The sequence below is a fragment of the Somniosus microcephalus genome, unplaced genomic scaffold (genome assembly GCF_052327205.1).
Source record: "Somniosus microcephalus isolate GS21.2 unplaced genomic scaffold, FLI_Smic_1.0 unresolved_chr1, whole genome shotgun sequence".
Classification (NCBI taxonomy): Eukaryota; Metazoa; Chordata; class Chondrichthyes; order Squaliformes; family Somniosidae; genus Somniosus; species Somniosus microcephalus.
In genome coordinates, this window is record NW_028225179.1 from 11,470,989 (window position 1) to 11,497,849 (window position 26,861).

The 26,861-nt window shown below is 51.3% G+C and overlaps 2 protein-coding genes across 2 annotated transcripts in view; one reads left to right on the forward strand and one right to left on the reverse strand.

The window, feature by feature from the left end:
* Positions 1-10,418, reverse strand: part of LOC147093435 (uncharacterized) — a 104,029-nt gene extending 93,611 nt beyond the window's left edge. Inside the window, exon 1 of the mRNA XM_085974211.1 lies at positions 10,363-10,418. Within this exon, the coding sequence (XP_085830337.1) occupies positions 10,363-10,418 (56 nt within the window). The remainder of the gene's footprint in view (positions 1-10,362) is intronic.
* Positions 10,419-14,468: 4,050 nt separating this feature from the next.
* Positions 14,469-15,217, forward strand: LOC147093436 (uncharacterized). The gene is given in 1 exon segment (XM_085974326.1): positions 14,469-15,217. A coding segment is annotated over 1 exon segment (660 nt). The 5' UTR covers positions 14,469-14,557.
* The last annotated feature ends 11,644 nt before the right edge of the window (positions 15,218-26,861 follow it).

Sequence of the window (26,861 nt, forward strand, 5' to 3'; positions counted from 1 at the left end):
AGGTTACAGGGACTTATCTATTGGATATGGGAGCATCATGCACCGTGATCCATACGGATAATCCCACCACCTTGCCTCTGTCTAACAGGGCTCCATACATACTATCGGGATTCACCGGTCAGGAGCAGGCCGGGGTAATTTATGGGCAGGCAGCAGACAGCATGGGGAAGCAGCATCGGAATAACCGGCTGCTGCTCGAGCCTAGCAAGAGCCACCAGTGGGAGATAGGAGACCTAGTGATGGTAAGAAACTATGCCCAGGTGGGAAGTTTAGAGCCACTCTACATGGGACCCTATAGTATAGTTGGTAGGGCCAGCCTCATGGTCTATGCAGCAAAACTACCCCGGTGCACAAAGTGGTTCCACGCCAACCAAAGTAAATTGTATAAATCTGACCATACAAGTTCAAGTTCACGGGCTGTAAAGACAGGCGCTGTGGCTTGTTTCAAGGGAAAAATTGTCCAGCCGACCAATTGGGACACTTCCCCGCCCCAGTGGGACCTAAGTTTTGGCCAAAGTTTAAATTTGAACCAGTTATTTAGTTCAGAAACAGAAACCGCAGCCTGAGAGTAGAAATCTGCAGGCTGCTGCGAGTTCATTCACAGAAAATCGCTTGGGGGGCTCCAGGGAGGAGCCGCCTTTTGAAGAGACTGCCTGCTCATGCGTAGTCGCCGGTCTGGAGACAGGAATTCACCAGTCTTTTGAATGGCCTGTTCGCGCAGGTGCAGTTCCCCAGCCCGTGACCACAGCGGCTCCTCTTCAGTTTTCTCGCGCAGGCGCAGTCACCTGTTTAAAGGGACAAGCTTCCCAGCCCGCTTCTAGTGTGGTTCCCCCTATGGTGTGGGACTCTGGGAGGAAGGGATAGCAATTCCTCTTGCAGGGGACATATGGAAGGAGCTGGTACCAGGTTTTGGAAGATTTTCAGCCACCAGCAGCGGGTGGTGAGGGGATACCTGCCCCCAGTACAGGAGTGGGTAGGGAAAAGGAGACAAACCCGGATTACTGGCAGGCTGCCAGGTATATTAAACAGTGCGGGCTGTTTGCATCAGGGGGAGAAGGTTCCCAGCCAGCTAGGGCTGTGACCCAGGCCCAGGGTCCATCAGCCAAAGTTTCCCCCTGAGAGACGCCCCTCAGAAGGTCTCAGCGGGTCCACAAGCCCAAGATAAGATGGTCACCAGAGTACCCGCCACAAAGAGCAATCTCCCGAACCTGGGAGGAAACAGATCACGGAGGTCCCCAACTAGCAGCCATAAGCTGCCAGGGACCAGAAGCAGGAGGCAGTCCAGCTTTGCTGCAGGCAGCAGTAATCTGCGACAGTGACACCAGAGATTAACCTGGCCATCGGGAGATGGGCGGCATTTGTATTATAGCTTTGTGTTAAGTTACCAATGTTTATAGCTTGCTTTTAAGGTGTTTAAATTTTAAGTTTAGAATGTAACGAGTAGTTTTAAGTTTAAGTTCAAGGTTTAAGTTTATAAGTGTGCCAAATGCTTGTATTTTGGTCCGAGGTCGAGGGACCCGACCATGTCTCCACCTAAGACAGCAGGTCAGTGAGAGACCTGGCTGCATGTCCTTTTAAGTTCTCTTGCAGGAGAGTGGACAAAGGAGCAGCCATGTTTGCCCAGCCCGAGCTGGGCATCGAATGAAGATATGGTTATACAGAATGTTGGGGATCACCTCGCCACTGGACGAATCCAGGAGGAGACCCCGCAGCGACCTTCGGGAGAAACAGGACAGGGTCCGGAGGAACCTGCTTATTCATCCTACGTGGAAGAGATGGCCCCAGCTGGGTGGGGCACGGTCCCAACCCAGCACTATCCTGACTGAATTTCACTTGCGGGAGACCTCGCTATTGAGGAGTCATGGTGGGGAAGCGCGGGCGCCTTGTCAGATAGGGACGCGTTCCCCGGGAGTGGGTGGTGGTGGCCCGGGAAAGATTGTAAAGGGGAGGGGGAGACCAAAGAGTCATGTGGGTGCGTTCGGGGAAGGGAGGGACTCACCCGGGGCCCACGGGTAAAGTTAGAGTGTAAGTGTGGCTGGGAAGGGTGAGTGGGTGGCTGGATCTGGGATCCAAGTTTGAGTGTGGGGCCAGTGAGAGCCGCCACACAGGCACCCATCATTTTCTGCAGCCAGTCGAGGGAAGACGGGAGAGGGAGGGACTGGGAGTCACAACCCCATACTCCCCGGTCTCAGTCTGTGAAACATGAGGGGTACCCCGCCTCCACAAAGGGACAAGGGAACGGCTCGGGGCTGGCGGATCAGACTGTTCTGTAAAATCCATTCTGTATGTTTTAAACGTTTAAGACCATTAAAGGGGGGGTGGAAGGAACATTTACTGCCCGGGTGGAAGGAGCAATACCCACTCAAATTTTGCGACCCATCATTGGCACGTGATGGGGTTTATTTCAGCGTTTTGTTTCAAATGTTTAATGAAGATTTTTGTATTTTGTTTTACAGTTCCAAGCGGTGCAGAGGCGTAGGACCCTCTCCGTGCTTGGGATCATTTTGATTACATTGTATAACCAAGGTTGCAACATTTTGTAATATGTTATAATGTAACAAGTGGTGCAGGGGTGTTAGACCCCTTATTGTAACATTTTGTAATTGATGTATCTGTAGATGCCTACCGTACCATGGTTTTTCTCAGATTTGAGGGGAATAGACGGGTCGGGGAATCAGTGATAGGTAGCTATAGGTAAATACAGGGGATGATTGTTTGTGGGGGGTCAGAAAATTTTGCTCACTTCTTCAAGAGGATACTACAAGCAAGTTGGAAGTATCCAAGGGCGGAATGTAGGGGTCGCAAAATCCCCTCAGCCCCCGAAGATTGGGAAATATTAATCCACATCGTGGACGAAGACTTGTGTGATTTAAATTGTCTCTGGGTTGGACAATGTTTTAAAACATACCCAGAACCGCAAAAGGCTGCGTTAAAAAGCTCGTAAGCTAGGCAGCACTTGGACACTGGAATCAAATAACTTTGTGAAAATCGCACACTGTAAGATTGTACATTTTATTAAAAGATGTACTCTTGAGTTTTGGACTGTTTAAATTGCCCAGGGCATAAAAATGGCTGAACAGACCTCATGGAAACAGAATTTTAAAAGGCAACAGAAAAGGACAGACAGGCTGTTAGCATATGAAAAGCTCAGCGCCGCCCTGTAATAAGTTTGAATAGAGCCCGAGCTGTCAGTCACCCTGTGGTATTGGGCGGGTCCGGTAACCCAGAAGCTGCTTGTTTACACTGGGGAGTAGCCCGTTTGAATCAGCCAATCATCAGACAGCAAGCACAATGGGTTGTTTACACACATCCATTCACTGAAATTGACTGCTACGTGATGTTTCCATGTATGAATGGAGGAAGTTAAAAGCCCTTCTCTTGTGTATTCGGACTTTTCGGCGCGAAATTGCGCACGGACCTTTTCGGCGCGAAAACAGCAGGGACTCCCAGGGTATAAAGATTAAGCCCAGGAAGTCCTCTGCCCCCTTTTTTGTCTCTTACTCTTTGGACTGCAGGTGAGCAAGGTTTTGACCCACTCGCAAGACAATCTAGTGAGAAGAAAAGGGGTGGTAATTTAAAGGAAATGTTGCTAAGATCGTATGGTTAACATTGTAGCCATTTATCCCTCGTTTTTGCCGTCTGCCTTCCCCTGTTAAGCAATTCTACCGTGATTACTTTGATCATGTGGTGTAGTTTCTTTAGTTTTAATAAAATTTGACTTTCTTGCATCCAGACCATTTGTCTGTTTTTAATATATCATTAATTATAAGTTCCTCAAGTCAGAACTGGAGGGGGGGGGAGGTTTAGCGATTCAAAACCGCTGATTGGAATTGGTCACAGTGCAGTGGCAAAGGCTGCCTGACCAGGTAAATTACCATAAACCAGGTAAAGGATGCCCACCTACACCACTGACATTAGACTGATTGGCCTGCAGTTACCAGGTTTATAGTTCTTCCCTTTCTTTAAACAGGGTGTAACATTTGCAATTCTCCAGTCATCTGACACCACTCCCATATATCTGAGGGAGATTGAAAGATTGTGGTCGGAGCTTCTGCTATCTCCACCCTAGCTTCCCTCAGCAATCTAGGACGCATCCACCTGGACTGGGTGACTTGTTAACTTTGAGTGATGACAACCTATTTAGCACCTCCTTTCTATCCATTTTTATCCAATTTCTCTACTCCCCCCTCCTCTACTGCGACATTAACTTCATCCTCTTCTTTTGTGAAGACAGATGCTAAGTACTCATTCAGTACCTCAGCCACGCCCTCTGCCTCTGCATGATGAGTTCCTATTTGGTCCCTAATCGGCCCCACCATTCCTTTAACTATCCTTTTACTTTTCATATGTTTATAAAAGATTTTTCAGTTCCCTTTTACATTACCCACTAATCTTTTCTTGTATTCTCTCCTTTGTGTCAGCTGTGGCTCAGTGGGTAGCACACTTGCTCTCTGAGTCAGAAGGTTGTTCTCGTCCCACTCCAGGGACTTGAGCACATAAAGCTAGGCTGACACTCCAGTGCAGTGCTGAGGGAGTGCTGCACTGTTTCTGATGAGACTTTAAACTGAGGCCCCATCTGCTCCCTCAGGTGGATGTAAAAGATCCCATGGCACTCTTTTGAAGAAGAGTAGGGGAGTTATCCCCGGTGTCCTGGCCAATATTTATCCCTCAACCAACATAACAAAAACAGATTACCTGGTTATTATCACAATGCTGTTTGTGGGAGCTTGCTGAGCACAAATTGGCTGCCGTGTTTCCCACATTACAACAATGACTCCACTTCAAAAGTACTTCATTGGCTGTAAAGAGCTTTGAGATGTCTGGTGGTCATGAAAGGCGCTATATAAATGCAAGTCTTTCTTTCATATATCCTTATTCAATTTCCCCCCACTCTCTGTATTCTCTTGGTTTTTGACTGTATTCTGTACCTGACATTTGTCGTAAACCTCCTTTTTCTGTTTTATTCTAACCTCGATATCCTTTGTCATCCAGGGAGCTTGAGCTTTGGACGCCCCACCTTTCTTCCTTATGGGAATATGCTTGGTTTGTACCTGGTGTTAAATTTTGTTTTATAACGCTCCCGTGAAGCACGTTGGGACATTTTACTACATTAAATACGTTCTATTAATACAAATCGTTGTTATTGTCTGAAATTAACAAATTCCACAGAGGAAAAATAACAGTATTTTTACTCCCAAATATTAAATATTTTGTTCCACGAGATTTATCTGCTTTTATTGATGAATTTAAAAAGTCTCTATTAAAACCTGAGCCAGTGTGTTGTGAGACAAAAAGGCTTGTGTCCAATGAGGGGAATAAAGGCCCCACAGCCTCCTCTGGCCCCGGGCCCTGAACGAGGGACTGGAGAAACTCGCTGCCCTGTGGAGCAGACAGTCAGCCGGCACTAGTCCCGCCCCTCGGGCTCCCCGATTGGTTGGAGGACCCGCCACCGGCTCGCTCCTCCAGCCCCACCCCGCTCGTTCCCTATTGGTCGGAAGCTCCAGTCAATCACCCGGGCAGTGTGAGCTGAGCATGCGCGGACCTTGGCAGCTGCCACTGACACATCAGGTGAGAGAGCTCAGGGAGCGGGTTAATGAACCCCGGGGGAGGCTGCGAGATTCTCAGCAGCTCAGCTCTGCTCGGAGCTGTGTGAACGGGCTGCTCCACACCCCGGCTGCTCACAGGGTATGTCAGTGCGGAGGGCCCAGTGCAGAAGGCCCAGGGTGGAAGGCCCAGAGGAGAGTGTCCTAGGTGGGAGGCCCAGCACGGAGGACCCCAGGCAGGGGGCCCAGCACGGAGGACCCAGAGGAGAGTGTCCTAGGCGGGAGGCCCAGCATGGAGGACCCCAGGCGGGGGGCCCAGGGCGGAGGACCCCAGGCGGGAGGCCCAGGGCGGAGCAGCTGGTCGACAGAAGCGGAGTCGGGAGATGCTGTGGGTGAGCATGCTGCACGGTTTCTAAAGTTGAAGAACGGTTTCCGGCCTGAATGAGTTCCAGCGGCCCCGCCTGTGCTTCGTCTGGTGGCAGCTGTGAGGCTTTGTTTTGGTGATGGGTTCGAGTTTGTGCGCTGCCATTTTGGTGGAGGAAAGACAGACTGTTCCTATCTATGGTATGGTGCTTGAACAGCCATAAGATGGGAAAAGAGAACGGGATACAAGAGAAAGGAAAAAAAGGAAAATAAAAGACAAAACAAGGTATATCAGCAAGGAATAACCAATGTCTTGATGGCTGGGTCCTGTGAGTGATAACAGCAAGAAGAAGGAAATTTGAGTACTCGTTTTCCTCTTTTACGGGATTTGAGAAAGTGGTCGGCTTCTTTTCTGTGGAAAGGTTGAAGACTGTGGATAAGGATTATGACATTATATGGTTGGATAACATCAAGTGAAGACGAGGAGTTATTAGAGTGCCAATAGGACTGGCGTTGAACTGGTATTACTTGTTTTTTGAAGAAGTTTCGGGTTCTGGTTAAAAGTAGTTTACTTGAAGTCTTAAGTGATTTTTTGATATGGTTGTAGGACTTTGTATATTGTGGTGTTATTTAGTGTTAAAGCCTTCCTTAATCGAACGAACGAACGCTTTAGTGAACGCATGCATGCAGATAGAAATATATGCACACACGCACGCATACACAATGGAACTTACGTTCGACTGAATGAAGGGCCCGCTCCCCAGGACGGGGCTCACTTGGTGAGTGTGAGGCCTGCTGGACGGATGAACGAACGCACGCATACACACAGGTAGACAAATGATATGCACGCATACACAATGGAACTTGCATTTGACCGAATGAAGGGCCCGCTCCCCAGGACGGGGGTCACTCGGTGAGTGTGAGGCCTGCCGGACGGATGAACGAACGCATGCATGCACACAGGTAGACAAATGATACGTACACATACACAATGGAACTTACGTTCGACCGAATGAAGGGCCCTCGCTCCCCAGGATGAAGGCCCGCTTGGTGAGTGCAAAGCCTGCCGGACAGATGAACGAACGCACGCATGCACGCAGGCAGAAACGGCACACATGTACACAGTCATGCACAATGGAACTTACGCTTGAGCGAACGAACGGACGAATGGAGGAATGAATGATTCAACGATGCCAGTTGGACTGGTGTGTACGGATTCTTGGTTTATTAAATAGTTGCAGTTTGTACTGTAAATATTATTGATTTACCTGTAAAATTTATTGTTGTATTTATATTGTTGACCATAATTGGTCAATGAATGTAATGGATTTACTATGTAACTGACGAGTTGTATAAGTACTGTTGTACTTGAATGTTAAAATTTTAAAAAGGACAACAGGTTATACCAAGCAAAAATGAAGAGTTACTAGATTGCCAGTAGGATTGGTATGTATTGTTTTTTACTATGGGTACCTGTATTGTTGACATTGTTTTTGTCTGGAAAAATGTATTATTGTATTTGTACTGTTAATCTTAAAGCTGTTTTTTAAGGCTTAGCCTTATTGTGGTTAATGAATGTAATGGATTTATCATGTAATTGATGAGTTGTAACAAGTACTACCAGATTTAAATAAAAGAGAAAAAATGAACCCTGGGATCCCTGATAGCCAGCCAGGAATCTTGTGCTGCTGCTGTGCCAGAAGAGAGGAGAGGAGAGGAGACGACAGGACAGGTGAGGTCTCTCGCTCTCTGTGTCCAGGAGGAGAGACCACATCTGTTGCTGCTGCAGCTACTATTGGGGTGCCAGAGGAGAGGAGAGGAGAGGAGAGACCAGGAGACCAGACCAGAGCCAACAACAAAGGGAAGCCATTCCATCACTGTTTCCACAACAGGTCTCCATTACAGGAGAGGGAGACAGGTGAGAAAAACGAACATCCTACATCTGTTCAGAAGGAGGGAGAGCCATTGGAAAACTTCTACAGGTGGGTGTTTCATGGTGCACTCTCATAAAGACTCTGGCCTAGAAATTGAGTGGGATTAGCGCCCAATTAGTGGTGCTAGAGGGCCTTGCGCCGGACTTATAGCCGTTTTGCAAATTGACTTGGGCCTTACCATCGGCATTAGCCGGTAGCGCTGCACCGGCACTGATGACGTCATCGGTGTGAGCAGCGTCCCGGTTGCCATGGTAACCCGGCCCCAAGCCCAAATTCAGTTGCGCCCACCTCGCCCGTGGCAGGCACAACTAACGAATGTGAAAAGTGTTCTTACACGCCTTTGCGCCGGCGCATAAAGGTGGAGTGGCGGCCGGCCGCATTCCCAGCGGCCGCCTGCCCGCACCTCCCTTCCCGGACTCCTGCATCACCCCCCCCCGTGGCCCTGATGAGTGTGTGCTGCGAGCCCGGCACTTCCCCGAGGTGCCGGGCTCAGATGTCAGGGGAATCCGCCGGACAGTTGTCGGCTGCAGGCAGCTCCTCCTTAACAGAAGGAGGAGGCCTGCAGTTCCCCAGCCTGCCGCACCGCATCGGGTGCCGCAGCGGGGGATTAGCGCCGGGAAACCCAATTCAACGCCCGTTTTCAGGCGCTAAAACCCTCCTTTAGCACCCGCCGCCCTCTGGGGCCGGCGCAACCGAATTTTCGTCGGGCGCTGCCGCATTAACGCTGGCGCAAAATTTCTGGCGCTACAGCCCTGGCGAACCCACAACCCAATTTCTAGGCCTCTGTATTTAAGTGGGGGGGAGGAAAGAAGAAGGAGAAGAAAACATCTAGGGGTGTGTGTGAGTGTGTGTGGCTCTTGTAAAAACTAGGCCACACACAGCAGTAGCAAACACCCCTCCCTATTGCTTGACCTGGGACAGCTGGAGCTGCCCAGGCAAAGTCATCAATTAATTATTATATTGTTAAGACCTGGTGGTGGACTGAGCCTGGGCATCTCCAGCTTTATTTTCCCAGGTGAAGACATCTTCTCCCCCCACAAGAAGACCATCAATAGAGACTTATTTTTCAGAGAGTGCACCCCTGCAAGCACCCACCCACCATCTTGAGTGGAGACCCAGCCCCTGCGGCCTCCCTCCTTCCCACCCCCCTTTCTCTCTCTTTGCCTCTCTCTTTGTCTCTCTCTAAGAGGCACCTCATATCCATTAATTGCCCATTGAGCAGAGGGGAGAAGGCCTCTCTCCCAATTTAATCAACAAGGGGAGAGGTGTGCCTTCACTTTTAAAGCTCCCTCTGCTCAGGGAAAACAACCACTGAGGCCATTAACATCACCAGGCCTGTGACTTGGGTGGGTGTAGCCCTTTATAACAAGCGCCCCATGATGGCGACCACATCATCGCTGGTGATGGGGCCAGCAAGGTCATACGCAAGTGTGGCAGCCACAGCTGCTCCCGCTGCTTCTGCTGCCCTGTCACCATTCCGCCTCATCACTAAAAAATACGGGGTGAAGAGTTACACTCACCCCAACATGACTATCGAGGCATGCGTGAAGGCCATGGCTGGGGTTGTCGGCCCTTCAGCCATCGTCACCGCCTCAAAAATGTACGGCAAGGCAGTCTTCTTCCTGTCATTGGAGCGGGTGGTGTCCCTGGCTGTAACCAAGGGGCTCACCGTGGGCGGGACCTTCCTGCCGGTGGATCCTCTCGAGGCCACCACGCAAAGGATCCTCTTGTCAAACGTCCTGCCCTTTGTTTTGGCTGAGCTCCTCCTCCCCCCACCTACATCAACTGGGGGAGGTGAGGTCGGGGATCACACCCATCCCGCTCGGATGCAGGGAGGCCAGCCTTTGGCACGCCTTCTCCTTCCAGCACCAGCTTTTTGTTCAGCTGGCCCGGGAGGAGGACACTGAGGGTGCTTTTATCGTGTCTTTTGGACGTCAGACGGTGTGCAGTGCCACGCCTGTAAGGAGGTGGGGCACATACGAAGGAACTGCCCTGCCTCCAAGGCCCTAGACAGATGGTCGGATCTGGTGCTGCTCGTCGGCTCCGTACGTGCCACTGTCAAATCCATGGGCACGGACGAGGGCGCGGGGCCACAGGAGCACCGTCGGATCAACAAGTTCCTTGCTGGGCTGCTGAGGGAGTGGCGGTCGAATAGCGGCCGCTCTCCCTCCTCCCGTTAGGTTAAGTAGAGGTTGCACTATGCTCTTGTCATGAAGATAACCATAGCCAGCCTCAACATCAACGGCGGCAGAGATGCGCACCATAGATTTAATAACTTCTTGGTCCTCCGGGACGGGAGGTATGCGGTGTGCTTCCTGCAAGAAACCCACACCGTTCCAGAGGACGAGGCCACATGGCTCCTGGAGTGGCAAGGAGGGGTCAGCATGAGTCGCCTCTCCAACTATTCCAGCGGGGTGGCTATCTTGCTGGCCCTGCATTTGCAGCCAGTTATCTTGTGGGTCAAGGAGCATGTGCCGGGCTGCTTGCTTCAGGTCACTGTGGCTGGTGTGCAGCAAATGTACTTCTTTGAAAAAGTGTCCGCTCTTCTGGGCTGCATCGCCATCGGCGAGTGCGTCATCCTCGGGGGAGATTTTAATTGCACCCTCGAGGCGAGGGACCATTCGGGTCCCCCGCGCAGACTGGCATCAGTGGAGAAGTTGAGGGACCTGGTCGGGTCCTTCAACTTGGTGGATGTCTGGCGAAATCTCCATCCCGACTCCAGCGCCTTCACTTACGTGAGGTCTGGAGGAGGAAGGTCCAGAATCGACCGCCTTTACATTTCTGCGCATACGTCTCCTGTGTCCCGGCGGCTTCCATGCGGCCAGTGCCGTGCACGGACCACCACCTGGTGTGGGTGGAGCTCGCTCCATTGCACGCGCCGGGGGGGGGGGTCCGCGTACTGGCATTTTAACAACCTGCTGCTGGAGGTCGAGCAGTTCCTGGATTCATTTCGTCGGTTCTGGGCCGACTGGAGAAGGAAGCGGGGGGGCTTCCCCTCCTTGAGGCTATGGTGGGACGTGGGCAAGGCTCACGTCCGTCTCTTCTGTCAGGAGTACACGAGGGGGTCGACCAAGAGGCGGGAGGCCTGGGTCAGGCGGTTGGAGAGGGAGGTGCTCGACCTGGAGTCCTGTCTTGGTCAAGTCGTCGATGACCCGGCACTGCGGAAGGTGTACGAAGAGAAGAAGGGCACACTGAAGGAGCTGCAGCTCGTCGGGTCCCGAGGCGCGTACGTGAGGTCGCGGATCCAGATCCTCTGGGACCTGGACCACGGCTCCCCCTTCTTCTACTCGCTGGAAAAAAGACGGGGGGTCCGTAAGCAGCTCTTGGGGCTGCTGGCCGACGATGGATCTCTGGTCTCAGATCCGGAGGGGATCAGCGTGGAGACCCGGGCCTATTACGGGGCTCTGTTCTCTCTGGATCCATCCAGCGAGGATGTGCGCAGAGTTTTGTGGGAGGACCAGCCGAAGGTCGGTCTGGAGGGCGCCGAAAAATTGGACACTCCGCTAAGCTTGGTGGAGCTGACCGGCACCCTCGCCCAGCTCTCGAGGGGAATGTCCCCAGGGCTGGACGAGCTGACTGGAGTTCCACAGGGCATTCTGGGACGTCCTGGGGGGAGACTACGTGCGGGTCCTGGGGGAAAGTCTGGTGACCGGGGAGATGCCCCTCTCTTGGTGCAGGGCGGTCATTGTCCTGCTGCCTAAGAGGGTCGATCTCCGCCTTTTAAAAAACTGGCGCCCGGTCTCCCTTCTCAGCACGGATTATAAAATTTTTGCCAGGGTCATGTCTGCCCGCCTTGGCACCGTGCTGGCCCACATGATCCACCCCGACCAGTCCTACACGGTCGCAGGCTGGACTATCCATGATAAGATCCATCTGGTCTGGGACCTGGTCCACCATTCCCAGAGGGCTGGTCTGTCGGTCGCCTCCCTTTCCCTGGATCAGGAGAAGGCCTTCGACAGGGTGGAACATGAGTATCTCTTCAGGACTCTGCGCGCATTCGGGTTTGGGATGCATTTCGTCACCCGAATCTGACTTCTGTATGCCGCCGCGGAGTGTCTAATAAAAGTTAACGGGTCTTTGATGGCCCCCCTTCGTTTCAGGAGGGGGGTGCGTCAGGGATGCCCCATGTCCGGTCAGTTATATGCCGTCTGCGTGGAGCCTTTCCTGCGCCTCTTGTGGAAGAGGTTGACGGGACTGGCTCTGCAAGGGCCGGGCATGGAGGTCGTCCTCTCGGCTTACGCCGATGACGTGCTCCTCACGGTCACAGATCCCACTGACTTGCGGAGGATGCGAGAATGCCAGCAGATTTACTCGGACGCATCCTCCGCCAGGATCAACTGGGAGAAATGTTCTGGACTCCTGGTGGGCCAGTGGTGGATGGACTCCCTGCCAGAGGATTTCAGGCCCTTCGCCTGGAGCACCACACACCTCCTCTATTTGGGAGTCTACCTTAGCCCTGCCGAGGATGCCTGGCCGGCGAACGGGCAAGAGCTGGAGGCCAAAGTCACTGCTCGCCTAGGACGCTGGACAGGACTGCTCCGAGTGTTGTCCGACAGGGGTCGAGCACTGGTCATAAACCAGCTGGTGGCTGCCATGTTGTGGTACCGGTTGGTCACTTTGATCCCGCCCCCTGCATTTGTCGCCAAGATGCAGAAGAAGCTCATTGACTTCTTCTGGGACAAAGGGAAGCAGTGGGTCTCTGCCGCGGTTCTGAGTCTCCTGCTTAGGGAGGGCGGTCAGGTGCTGGTGTGCCTTCACACCCGGGCGGCGACTTTCCATCTTCGGACCCTGCAAAGATACCAGTACGTTGAGAATCCTCCTCGATGGTGTGCGCTGGTGACGTATTTCTTCCGCCAGCTGCACGGCCTCAACTACGACACGCAGCTCCTGTATGTGGAATTGGGCCATACGCGTGCCTACCTGCGGGAGCTGCCTGTCTTCTACCAGGAACTGCTATGGGTCTGGAACAGCATCGCCTCCAGGTGGAGTTCACTCCCATCAGGAGTGGCGGCTCTCCTTCGGGAGCCGCTGCTCAGGAATCTGCACCTCTGTGACCGCTGGATCGGGCGGCTGGTGGAGGGCAGGGCTGTGCCTGGTAAGGTGACCAGGGTCGGGGACCTGCTCGATGGTGGAGGAGCGGGCTGGATGGTACCGGAGGAGCTGATGCAGCGCCTGTCCTGGGCCAACGTCCGGCTCACGGCCAAAGCCATCGAGATGCTGAAAGCGACACTGGGCCCCGACTCCACCAGGTGTATCGAGGAGACTCAAGCACGTGGGGCGATCCTGTCCGAACTGACCCCTGTTCGGACGGAATTCCTCATTGGTGCACAGCCCCGAAACCCCTCTCGGGAACCGGCGCCTCACAGCTTGAGCCGTCTCGGGGAAATGCCCTCCACGCCTTTTAGTTCTGCGCGGAGGGGTTTCCTGTACGGGCTGCTCCTGCACACTCTCGACTTTGTCATCTTCGCCTGCCATCCGGACATGCCTTGGCGTGCCATCTTGCCGTCCGGCAGTGGCGGAGGTCCCCAATGGGGGGCTCTCTATGCGGGAGTCCTCCCTTTATCTATTGGGGACTTGGCCTGGAGGGTGTTGCATGGAGCGGTCCCGTGCAATAAGATTTCAAGTAAGTTCACGGACTCCCAGGCCTCTTGCTATTTTTGCAGCCTAGAGGAGTCCATGTTCCACGTTTATGTGGAATGTGAGAGGTTGCAGCCCCTGTTCCATTATTTGAAGGGGCTGCTCTTCGATTTTTGGCTGCACTTCAGTCCCACACTCCTGATCTACGGCCACCCAGTGCGGAGGAGAGATGGCAGGTCAGAGGACCTCCTTGTGGGACTGCTCCTGGGCCTGGCCAAAGTGGCCATAAACAGGTCCAGGCAGCGGGCGGTCAGGGGGGTCGTTCGGCTCGATTGCCTGCCTCTCTTCCGCGGCTATGTTCGCGCCCGGGTGGCCCTGGAGATGGAGCACATGGTGTCTGCCGGCACACTTGAGACCTTCCGAGACCGGTGGGTGCCACGGGGACTGGAGTGCATCATCACCCTGGCCAATGTGATTTTAATTTAATTTGATAAGTTTTAAAAATTAATCTAGTGTTTTTTTTAAAAAAAGACACGGGCTGCTCACACTCCAAGTGCGGCCCTGGGCCCCATTATTAAAACACTCAACATTATCCGCTTTACAAACACCCGGGGTGGGCCTCAGGCCCCGAGAAAGAGCCTCCGGGCCGGGCGTTTACCCCGAGCGGGGCGGCAGCTGCGGGGCTTTCTTCCGGTGACAAGCCCGGGGTAATGGCCACCATCTTGAGAGGCTCAGGGGGCAGCAGGGCACATGCGCGGCCCCCTTGGCCAGGAACCAGGAGGAGAGAATCTTGTCAATTTCTATCCTGGACTCACAGTGATGGCTTTTGTAAACTCCTTTTACAGGCAGTGAGAAGGGCAGCATTTACACACTGCAAACTCAAACCAAACATCACATCAAGATCTGACAGAGTCACTCCATTCATCAGGACCTGAATATCATCGGCCTCTGAATGTGGAAGGAGAAATGTTTGTCTGTCCTGTCTGTGGGAAAAGATTTCAAACATCAGTGTGACTGGAAAAGCACCGAGACACACACACCCGAGTGAGAGTGTTCCAGTGCACTGACTGTGGAAAGAGCTTTAACCAGTTACACAGCCTGAAAAAACATCGCACCATTCACAGCGGGGAGAAACCGTACATGTGTTCTGTGTGTGGACAAGGCTTCAACCGATCATCCAACTTGGAGAGACACAAGGACACCCGCACCACAGAGAAACCATGGAAATGTGGGGACTGTGGGAAGGGATTCAGTTCCCCATCACAGCTAGAAGCTCATCGACGCAGTCACACCGGGGTGAGGCCGTTTACCTGCTCCGTGTGTGGGATGGGATTCACTCTGTCGTCCAGCCTCCAGTTACACCACCGAGTTCACGCTGACAAGAGACCTTTTAAATGCTCTGACTGTGGGAACTGCTTTAAACCCTCTGCAGATCTAATTAAACATCAGCTTGTTCACACAGATGAGAGACCGTTCAGTTGCCCTCACTGCGAGAAGAGCTTCAGGCAGTCATCTCACCTTATTAAACACCAGCGAGTTCACACTGGGGAGAGGCCGTTTACCTGTTCTGTATGTGGGAAGGGATTCACTTCTGCATCCAATCTCCAGACACAATAGTGAGTTCACACTGGGGAGAGGATATTCACCTGCTCCGTGTGTGGGAAGGGATTTATTCAGTCATCCATCCTGCTAAGACACCAGCAAGTTCACACTGGAGAGAGGCCATTCACCTGCTCCATGTGTGGGAAGGGATTCAGTCGATCATCTCACCTACTGAGACACCAGCAAGTTCACAAGTGACTGCAGGGGGTTTGATTCTGCCATTAATCTCATCCTTTGTTTGTTTGTGCTGATGTTAATAACCCCTTTAACTGAGCTGGAGTTTAAGTTTCTGGATATCTGTCAAGCCAGTTTTGATGTAAACACACACTGTTGCGTTCTTTATTTCTCTAAGATAAGAGGAGACTAATTCATGTCCTGTTACCGACTGTTCCATTTTTGGTCCTTTTCTCCTTTCTAATTATAGTTTAGTTCAGTTCTCATACTTTCAGTTACTCTCATGGACAAGTCCCAGCTCCCCATACCTTCCAGAGTGCCTCTCCGAGCCTTGGTATCCAGGGAAAGTCTCAGTAACACGGCCGGAATCACGAAACATAAAACCCAGTCTGTTAATCACTTTCAGCAACTGGACTTAGCGTGTGCCCCACAGCATAGAATCGTAGAAAGTTACAGAATGGAAGGAGGCCATTTTGGCCCATCGTGTCTGCATGGCCGACAAAGAGCTATCCAGCCTAATCCCACTTCCCAGCTCTAGGTCCGTAGCCCTGCAGGTTACAGCATCCCAAGTGCACATCCAATTACTTTCTAAATGTGGTTAGGGTTCCTGCCTCTACCACCCTTTCAGGCAGTGAGTTCCAGACCCCCACAACCCTCTGGGTGAAGAAATTTCCCCTCAAATCCCCTCTAAATCTTCCACTAATTACTTTAAATCTGTGCTCCCTGGTTTTTGACCCCTCTGCTAAGGGAAATAGGTCCTTTCTATTCACTTTATCTATGTCCCTCATAATTTTATACGCCTCAATAAGGTCTCCCCTCAGCCTCCACTGTTCCAAGGAAAACAGACCCAGCCTATCCAATCTTTCCTTATAGCTAAGATTCTCTACTCCCAGCAACATCCTTGTAAATCTCCTCTGTACCCTCTCTAGTACAATCACATCTTTCCTGTAATGTGGTGACCAGAACTGCACGCAGTACTCTCGCTGAGGGCTAACTAGTGTTTTATACAGTTGAAGCAAAACCCCCCCCCCGCTCTTGTATTCTATGCCACGGCTAATAAAGGCAAGCATTCCATATGCCTTCTTAACCATCTTATCTACCTGGCCTGCTACCTTCAGGGATCTGTGGACATGCACTCCAAGGTCCCTTTGTTCCTCTACACGACTCAGTGTCCTACCATTTAATGTGTATTCCCTTTCCTTGTTAGCCCTCCCCAAATGCATTACCTCACACTTCTCCGGATTGAATTCCATTTGCCACTGTTCTGCCCACCTGACCAATTTATTGATATCTTCCTGCAGTCTACAGCTTCCTTCTTCAGTATCAACCACACAGCCGATTTTAGTATCATCTGCAAACTTCTTAATCATACCCCTTATATTCAAGTCTAGATCATTGATATATACCACAAAAAGCAAGGGACCTCATACTGAGCCCTGTGGAACCCCACTGGAAACAGCCTTCCTGTCACAAATACACCCATCAACCATTACCCTCTGCTTCTTTCTCACCTTCGATGTGTGTATAGAGCACACATCAAAAAAGGAAAAGAAAAAGGACATGTCCAGTGACACTGGCATTGTCAATAGTGGTTTGTAACCTCAATCACTATCTCCTAACGCCAAACCACTAACCACGAATCCTAACCCATAGCATATCCACTAACCTCTAACCCTAACACCTAGTCCTAACCCTAACCCATAATCACCACCTCAAACCCCGAAGTGTAACACCAGCCCCGAACCCCAAGACCCCGACCACAAACCCTAAACCATTCAGTGTCATTGTGATGTCAGCGATGATGCAGGTCGTCCGTGTTGTCAATAGGCATTGTGATGTCACCGGTGATGCAGGTCGGCCATGTTGTCAATAGTCATTGTGATGTCACCGGTGATGCAGATTGGTCGTGTTGTCAGTAGTCATTGTGATGTCACCGGTGATGCAGTCCGGATGTGTTGTCAATCGTCATTGTGATGTCACTGGTGATGTCGTCGTGAAGCAGATGGAGGATAGTGACAAACCTTTGAGGGCAGCCAAATTTGAGGAGGACACTCCATAATCCCTCACGGTTGACAGTGTCAAAGGCCTTTGTGAGACCAATTCACGTATGAACCGGGGTCAAGCAAGGCTGTGTCATCGCACCAACGCTCTTCTCAATCTTCCTTGCTGCAATGCTCCATCTCACCCTCAGTAAGCTCCCCACTGGAGTGGAGCTAATTTACAGAACAAAAGGGAAACTGTTCAACCTCTGTCGCCTCCAGTCCAGATCCAAGGTCATCCCATCCTCTGTCGTCGAACTACAGTATGCAGACGATGCTTGCGTCTGCGCTCACTCAGAGGTCAAACTCCAAACCATCGTCAACACTTTCACTGAAGCATGAGAGCATGGACCTTACACTAAACATCCGTAAGACAAAGGTCCTCTACCAACCTGCCCCCACCACACAGTACTGCCCCCCGATTATCAAAATCCACGACAAGGCCTTGGACAATGTGGACCACATTCCATACCTCGGGAGCCTACTGTCAACAAGGGCAGACGTTGACGACGAAGTCCAACACCGCCTTCAGTGTGCCAGTGCAGCCTTTGGCCGCCTGAGAAGAGAGTGTTTGAAGACCAGGACTTCAAACCCAGCACTAAGCTCATGGTCTACAGGGCAGCAGTGATACCTGCCCTGCTGTATGCCTCAGAGACATGGACCATGTACAGCAGGCACCTCAAAACACTGGAGAGGTACCACCAATGCTGCCTCCGCAAGATCCTGCAAATCCATTGGCAGGATAGGCACACCAATGTCAGTGTTCTTGCTCAGGCCAACATCCCCAGCATCGAAGCTCTGACCATGCTCAATCAGCTCCGATGGACGGGTCACATTGTCCGCATGCCCGATACGAGACTCCCAAAACAAGCGCTCTACTCGGAGCTCCGGCACGGCAAGAGAGCCCCAGGTGGGCAGAGGAAACACTTCAAGGACACCCTCAAAGCCTCCTTGAAAAAGTGTAACATCCCCACTGACACCTGGGAATCCCTGGCCCAAGACCGCACAAAGTGGAGGAGAAGCATCCAGGAAGGTGCCGAACACCTCAAGTCTCTTCACCGGGAGCAAGCGGAAGCCAAGCGCAGGCAGCGCAAGAAGCGTACGTCAACCCAAGCACCCCACCCACCCACCCCTTCAACCACCATCTGCCCCACCTGTGACAGAGACTGTATGTCCCGCATTGGACTCATCAGTCACCTGCGAGCTCATTTTTAATGTGGAAGCAAGTCATCCTCAGTTCCGAGGGACTGCCTAAGAAGAAGAGTCACTGGTGATGCAGGTCGGCCATGTTGTCAATAGTCATTGTGATGTCACCGGTGATGCAGATTGGCCGTGTTGTCAGTAGTCATTGTGATGTCACTGGTGACGCAGGTCGGCCGTGTTGTCAATAGTCATTGTGATGTCACTGGTGATGCAGGTCGGCCGTGTTGTCAGTAGTCATTGTGATGTCACCGGTGATGCATGTCGGCTGTGTTGTCAATATTCCAAACTACGGGAAAAGGTCACCAAATAAACCTTGAAAAGAGCCCGCAGGGAGTGACTTTATTTGAAGAGTAAAGGTTACAGAGTAAAGCACGCAGATTGCCATGGGAAGGAAGGGCTCCTCTTTTCCCCTCTTCTTGCAGTTTACCTCCTCACTGTGGAGGCCCAGAGATAATGTTTACAAGGTGTGTGCAGCAGATACTGTTGTGTGCTTGTGGTTTATCGCTAATCATCACGGAGGCAGCCAGTTGTGGTTCTAAACAGATCAGGTGGCTACAAGAGCAGGTCAGAGGCTGGGTATTCTGCAGTGAGTGTCTCACCTCCTGACTCCCCAAAGCCTTTCCACCATCTACAAGGTGCAAGTCTGTGATGGAATACTCTCCATTTGCCTGGGTGAGTGCCGTTCCAACACTCGAAGCTCGACACCATCCAGGACATGTAGGGGTTCGCAAAATTCCCCTATTTTCCCTGAAGATCAAAAAATATTGGCCCACATCGTGGACAAAGTATTTGTGTGATTTGAATTGTCTCTGGGTAGGACAATGTTTAAAATGTGCCCAGAACCGCAAAAGGCTGTGTAGCAGCACGTGGACAACACCAGAATCGAGGAGCTCGTGGAAAAGTTTGCACACCCTAAGACAGTGCATTTTTAATAAAATTGTTCCCTGGAGTTTAAAAGGGGTTTTAAAAATAGCCGTCATAAAGCATGGCCAAAAGACAAAGAGCTGCTCGCAGCTTGGTGTATGTCTGTGAAAGTGGGAGGATCTTACAGTGGCAGGCAGGCCTGTCAATCATCAAAGGGAGTTTCCCTCTCAGAAGCACTGGAAGTTGCTTATTGACTTAAGGGATTACAACCACTTGAGACTAAACCGCAGAAATCAGCTTCTGTTTACACAGTCGTTTCAAACCCATTCAAAGCACTTACACACAATGGAGATATCTAAAACCCCGGAAAAAGCACTTTGATAGGGGACAGATGGGTTTGAATCACTCAGACAATAGGGCAGTTGTATCCCTTTTGTTTTAGCCAGGGGAACTCCGGAGGTGGGCGGGAACATCCCGGCCCCAGAGTGTAGACACATTAGATCACTCCAACCACTTTGAATCAGCCAATCACGGTCCTTCTCTTGTATATTGGAACTTTTGGGCGTGAATTTTGCAGACAGCAAAACAGCAGGAGCTCACCAGGTATAAAGATAGCTCTGGAGAAGCTCTCTCTCTCTTACTTCGCTGGACCCCAGGTGAGCAGGTTTCTGACTCCTCAGCAAGGCAACCAAGTTAGGGGGTGGTAATTAAGGGGAAATTGCTAAGATTGTTTAATGAACATTGTAGCTACTTATCCCTCATTTTTGCCATCTGCCTTCCCCCATTTAAGCAATTTTACTGTAATTACTGTTCGTGTGGTATAGTTTAAAATTTGATTATAGTTTCTTTAGTTTAAATAAAGTTGACTTTCTCACATCAAAACCACTTGTCCATTTTTAATATATCATTAATTATAAGCCCTCCAGTCAGAACTGGAAGGTGGGGTAGTGATTCAAAACCGCTGTTTGGAAATTGGTTTACAGTGTAGCAGCAAAAGGCTGCCTGAGCAGGTGAATTACCATAAACCAGGTAAAAGATTGGAATTGGTCAGAGTGCAGGCAAAGGCTGCAGACCAGGTAAATTACCTTAAACCTGTTAAAAGATGCCCCTCTACAAAATGGTGACCGCGGCAGGACTGGAGGCAGTTCTTGATATGATAAGTGGTCTGGATCTGGAGAAAGCATCAGCTGTTGTTTCTCTCATTTTCAGTATGTGGGTAGCCCTGCGGATGTTAGCAGCAGCATGTAGGCTGACCTATCATGGTATAGGTGGCTGGGTTAAGAAGGGTGAGATGAGGGTGCAGGAGGAGGATAAAGAGGCCAAGAATCCGGAGTCAGAGTTGGAAAAATGCTAGGCAGAGATGGAGCGCCACGTGCAGGAAGGCACTGAGGCCAGAGATAGCGAGATGAGACTGCGGGAAGAAAATGTCCACCTCATCTCAGGAGTTACAGCAGCTTATAAGCTGGCCTGTGACCAAAAGTTTAATGAAGCAGATCATGGCCCCTGTAGGGCAGAGATAGAAAGCCTTAACATGGCTTTAAATGCAGCAAAGGGGACGATTTGTGTGATCAGCCCGATGGCAGGTCAGCCGGATTTTACTGGCAGCCCAAACCAGACTGCCCCACAGGCAGCACCCAGAGCATTGCTGGATTGGGAACTAGAGATCCCAAGACCGCAGCCCACAGCTCCGAGTCTTGAGGAGCTCTGGCAGCAAGGAGGGGTGGACAATGGGGTGGGGGGAGAACACCAGCAGGTCCCGCTAGGCAGGCGGAGACCAGGACCAGTGTACCCCCTCCAACAACGGAGGTACGGTATGGCCGTGAGTGATGATAACCCAGGGGCTGTTCAAAATACCTATCTGGTGGCCTATGATGCCCCACAGCTCAGAGGCCTGGTGAAACATATTCCCATGCTCTCTGAAAAGGGAGACCCCTCAATACACTTCCAACAAGTAGACCAGGCAGCTGGTGTTAACAGCTGTGATGATGAAGAGAAAGCCAGAATGTTGCTTTTCTCTGTGGATAGCAAGCTCTATCAGACCCTTTCAGATGAGGCTAAGCAAGGGCAGAAGGGTTTTGAGGACCTGAAGGAGGAAATACTGGAAGCCATGGGTGCGAACGATGGCAATCCGTTCGATCATGTAGGGAAAACCCTGCAGAAGGAAGGGGAGACCCTACAGGCATTCGCAGACAGGCTGTGGCCAGCCTACAACCGTGCCTGTGCAGGGGGACAAGATAGGGCACGACTGAACCAGCGGCAGCAGACCCAATGGCTTCGTTGCCTGGTGTCCAATTGCCTGCCCCAGATAAAGGTAAAAGCTGATACCTGGTTTGACTCCCGAGACCCCCTAGCAACCGAAGAGACTGTAATCCGGCAGCTCACAGTAGCATACAGGAATGGGAGGAATAGTGAGAGCCCCCAGCAAAAGGGTAAAGTCCACGAGGTTAAACCTGGGGCTCAGTATAAGAAATAGTGGCATCAGGAGGGGAACAGTCCCTCCCAGGCTAGGTTAAATTGCTATGGGTGTGGGAAAGATGGTCACTGGAGAAAAGACTAAGAATCCCTGGAAGGATAGCAAGGGAAAGAATCCCACAGCCCCAGCCCAAAGGGTAGAGACAGGAATTTCCCCCGCCTCTGTCGAGTCGCTACTGGAAGCAATGCGGTCTCTCCTGACCAACCAGGGAAAGGTAGCAGCCATCAGAGGTGCTGTACCCCCCTCGCCCACCTCTGCCTCCCCACAATGACTGGCCGGTATGCTGGTCAAGGAGGGTGCACATGCAGGCACTTTCTGGGACCCATATGGGTCCGGGCCAGTGGCAGTGATTGCAGGCAGGGATGGGACACAGAGAAATTCAGAAAAATTGTACAGTTCAAGTTCACAGCCTGTAAAGACAGGCGCTGTGGCCTGTTTTCAGGGAAAAGTTGTCCAGCTCACAAATTGGGACACTTCCCCGCCCCAGTGGGACCTAAATTTTGGCCAAAGCTTAACTTCGAACCAAAGTTTAAATTTGAGCAAGTTATGTGGCTCAGAAACAGAGAAGCAGCAACCTGAGATTAGAAATCAGCAGGCTGCTGCCAATCCATTCACAGAAGATCACTTGGAGACTGCCCGCGCATGCGCAGTCGCTGGTCTGGAGACAGGAATCTGCCAGTCTTCTGAACAGCAGGTTCACGCAGGCACGGTCGCGCGCCTGAGGGGAGAAGTTTCCCAAGACCAGGTTTGCACAGGCGCAGTTCCCCAGCCCGTACCCCCAGCGGATCCTCCTCAGTTTTCCCAGGCAGGCGCAGTCGCATGCCTGAGGGGAGAGTTCTGCCAACAGGAGGTTCGCACTGGCGCAGCCGCGTGCCGGAGAGGAGTGGTTTCTCAACACCGGGTTCGCGCAGGTGCAGTCACAAATTTGGAACCCCCAGTGGCTCTTGCTCAGTTTGAGGCTGAGTGCACAGGCGCAGTCGGCCGTTTAAAGGCCCCCGCTTCCCAATTCATACGCGCAGGCGCAGCAGTCTCCTTGGAAGACCCAGCGGTTCTTCCAGCCCTTTTTAAAGGAATCGAACACACAGGCGCGGTTGCCTGTGAGAGTGTAGTGGTTCCCCAGCCCTTTGCAAAGATTGTTCACGCAGACGCACTTGCCAGCTGGACCCCAGCGGCTCCTCATCGGTTTTCCCATGCAAGCGCAATTGCCTGTTTGAAGCCAGAGGCTTCAGAGCCTCTGCCGCGGGACTCCGAAGAGGAAGTTCACGCAGGCGCAGTTGCTGGCGGGACCACAGCGGCTCTTTATCGGATTCCCTGCGCAGGCGCAATCACCTGTTTGAAGCTAGAGGCTTCACAGCACCTGCCGCGGGACTCCAAGGAGGAAGTTCACGCAGGCGCAGTTGCCAGCGGAGCCACAGCGGCTCCTCATTGGTTATCCTGCGCAGGCGCAATCGCCTGTTTGAAGCCCGAGGCTTCACAGCCTCTGCCGCAGGACTCAGGGGAGGAGATTCACGCAGGCGCAGTCACCTGTTTCAAGGGACCAGCTTCCCAGCCCGCTTCTAGAGTGGTTCCCCCCTGATGTGGGACCCTAGGGAGGCAGGGAGAGCAATTTCTCTTGCAGGGGAGCTGGTAACGGGTTTTGGACATGGGGGAGAAGGTTCCCAGCCAGCTAGGGCTGTGACCCAAGCTCAGGGTCCACCAGCCAAAGTTTCCTCCACAGAGACGCCCCTCAGAAAGTCTCAGCGGATCCGCAAGCCCAAGAAAAGGTGGTCACCAGGGTACCTGCCACAAAGAGCAATCAGCAGACTGAAGCTGCGAGGGACCAGAAGCTGGAATCAGCCCAGCTCCGCTGCAGCCAGCAGTGATCTGCGACAGTGCCAGAGATTAGCCTGGCCGCCCGGAGACAGGCGGCATTTGTATTATAGCTTTGGTTTGAATATAGCGTGCTTTTAAGGTGTATTTTAAGTTTAGAATTAACTGGTAGTTTTAAGTTTATAAGTGTGCCAAATGTTTGTATTTTGGTCCAAGGTTGAGGGACCCGACCATGTCTCCACCTAAGGCAGCAGGTCAGTGAGACCTGGCTGCATGTCCCTTTTAAGTTTTTGCAGGAGTGTGGAAGAAGCAGCAGCCCTGGTCGCCCAGCCCGATCTGGGCATCGAAGGAAGATATGGATACAGAATGTTGGGGATCACCTCACCACTGGACAAATCCAGGAGGAGACCCCACAGCAACCTTCGGGAGAAACCGGACAGGGTCCAGAGGAACTTGCCTATTCCTCCTACGTGGAAGAGATGGTCCCAGCTGGGTGGGGCACGGCCCCCAACCCAGCACTATCCTGACCGAAGTTCACTTGCGGGAGACCTCGCTGTTGAGGAGTCATGGTGGGGAAGCGCGGGCACCTTGTCAGATAGGGATGCGTTCCCCGGGAGTGGGTGGTGATGGCCCGGGAAAGATTGTAAAGGGGAGGGGGAGACCCAAGAGTTGTGTGGGTGTGTTCGGGGGAGGGAGGAACTCACCCGGGGGCCCACGGGCAAAGTTAGTGTAAGTGTGGCTGGGGAGGATGAGTGGGTAGCCGGATCTGGGATCCAAGTTCCAGTGTGGGGCCAGGGAGAGCCGCCACACTGGCACCAATCATTTTCTGCAGCCAGTCGAGGGAAGATGGGAGGGGGAGGGATTGGGAGTCACAATCCCATACTCCCTGGTCTCGGTCTGTGCCAAGGTAATTTTAAACATGAGGGGTACCCCGCCTCCACAAAGGGACAAGGGAACGGCTCAAGGCTGGTGGAGCAGGCTGGTCTGTAAATCCATTCTGTATGTTTAAAGTTTAAGACCATTAAAGGGGGGGTGGAAGGAACATTTAGTGCCCGGAAGGGGGGAGTAATACCCACTCGAATTTCGCGACCCATCACTGGGACGTGATGGTCGGGGTTTATTTAAGCATGTTATTTCAAATGTTTAATGAAGACTTTTGTATTTTATTTTATATTTCCAAGTCGAGCAGAGGCATTGGACCCTCTCCGTGCTTGGGATCATTTTGATTACATTGTGTAACTAAGATTGCAACATTTTGTAATAAGTTATAATGTAAAAGGTGATTGTAAATTTTGATTGCATTGTAGAATTTTACAAGCGATGCAGGGGTATGAGACCCCTTATTGTAAACTGATGTATCTGTAAGATGCCTACTGTACCACGGTTTTTCTCGAATATGAGGGCAATAGATGGGTTGGGGGATCAGTGGTAGGTAGCTATAGGTAAACACAGGGGATGGTTGTTTGTCGGGGGTCAGAAAATTTTGCTCACTTCTTCAAGTGGATACTACAAGCAAGTTGAAGTATCAAAAGGGTGGCCTGTAGGGGTTTGCAAAATTCCCCTATTTTCCCTGAAGATCAAAAAATATTGGTCCACATCGTGGACAAAGAATTTGTGTGATTTGAATTGTCTCTGGGTAGGACAATGTTTAAAATGTGCCCAGAATCGCAAAAGGCTGTGGTACAGCACATGGACAACACCGGAATCGAGGAGCTCGTGGAAAAATTCGCACACTCTAAGACAGTGCATTTTTAATAAAATTGTTCCCTGGAGTTTAAAAGGGGTTTTAAAAATGTCCGTCATAAAGCATGGCCAAAAGACAAAGAGCAGCTCGCAGCTTGGTGTATGTCTGTGAAAGTGGGAGGATCTTACAGTGGCAGGCAGGCCTGTCAATCATCAAAGGGAGTTTCCCTCTCAGAAGCACTCGAAGTTGCTTATTGACTTAAGGGATTACAACCACTTGCGACTAAACCGCAGAAATCAGCTTCTGTTTACACAGTCGTTTCAAACCCATTCAAAGCACTTACACACAATGGAGATATCTAAACCCCGGAAAAAGCACTTTGATAGGGGACAGATGGGTTTGAATCACTCAGGCAATAGGGCAGTTGTATCCCTTTTGTTTTAGCCAGGGGAACTCTGGAGGTGGGCGGGAACATCCCGGCCCCAGAGTGTAGACACATTAGATCACTCCAACCACTTTGAATCAGCCAATCACAGTCCTTCTCTTGTATATTGGAACTTTTGGGCGGGAATTTTGCAGACAGCAATACACCAGGAGCTAACCAGGTATAAAGATAGCTCCGGAGAAGCTATCTCTCTCTTATTTCGCTGGACCCCAGGTGAGCAGGTTTCTGACTCCTCAGCAAGGCAACCAAGTTAGGGGGTGGTAATTAAGGGGAAATTGCTAAGATTGTTTAATGAACATTGTAGCTACTTATCCCTCGTTTTTGCCATCTGCCTTCCCCCATTTAAGCAATTTTACTGTAATGACTGTGTTCGTGTGGTATAGTTTAAAATTTGATTGTAGTTTCTATAGTTTAAATAAAGTTGACTTTCTCACATCAAAACCACTTGTCCGTTTTTAATATATCATTAATTATAAGCCCTCCAGTCAGAACTGGAAGGTGGGGTAGCGATTCAAAACTGCTGTTTGGAAATTGGTTTACAGTGTAGTAGCAAAGGCTGCCTGAGCAGGTGAATTACCATAATCCAGGTAAAAGATTGGAGTTGGACAGAGTGCAGGCAAAGGCTGCAGACCAGGTAAATTACCTTAAACCAGTTAAAGGATGCCCCCCTACAGACAAAGCAGCCCGCTTGATCCACCACCAAGATGCACTGCAGCAACTCGCCAAGGTTTCTTCAGTAGCATAGGGGAAGGCCATTGAGCCCCTTGTAATGAAATCTGTTTGTCTTGATCCTGTATTCATTTTGCACTCATGTATATTACCCTCCCCCACTGTGTATAGTTTCACTTCCTCTTTCCCGACTAACCTGGGAGGTTCCAGGTCTTGGCTCTTGGCTCCGCCCCTGACTTCTCTTACATAAAGATCCCAGGATCTGTATGACTCATTCCTGTGAACCAGTCGGCGTGTTGAGATGTTAGCTCTGATCTTAGTGATTAAAAGCCAACTTGTTTAAGTCTATAACTTCTAGTTTTGTGGTTATTGAAGGCCCATCAATTTTAATCACTAAAGAATACTAGGATGGATCGACTCCTAAAACCAGAGCATCTGGACTTGGATCCACATTCTGCTGAAGCATCAAATCAATTTGGACA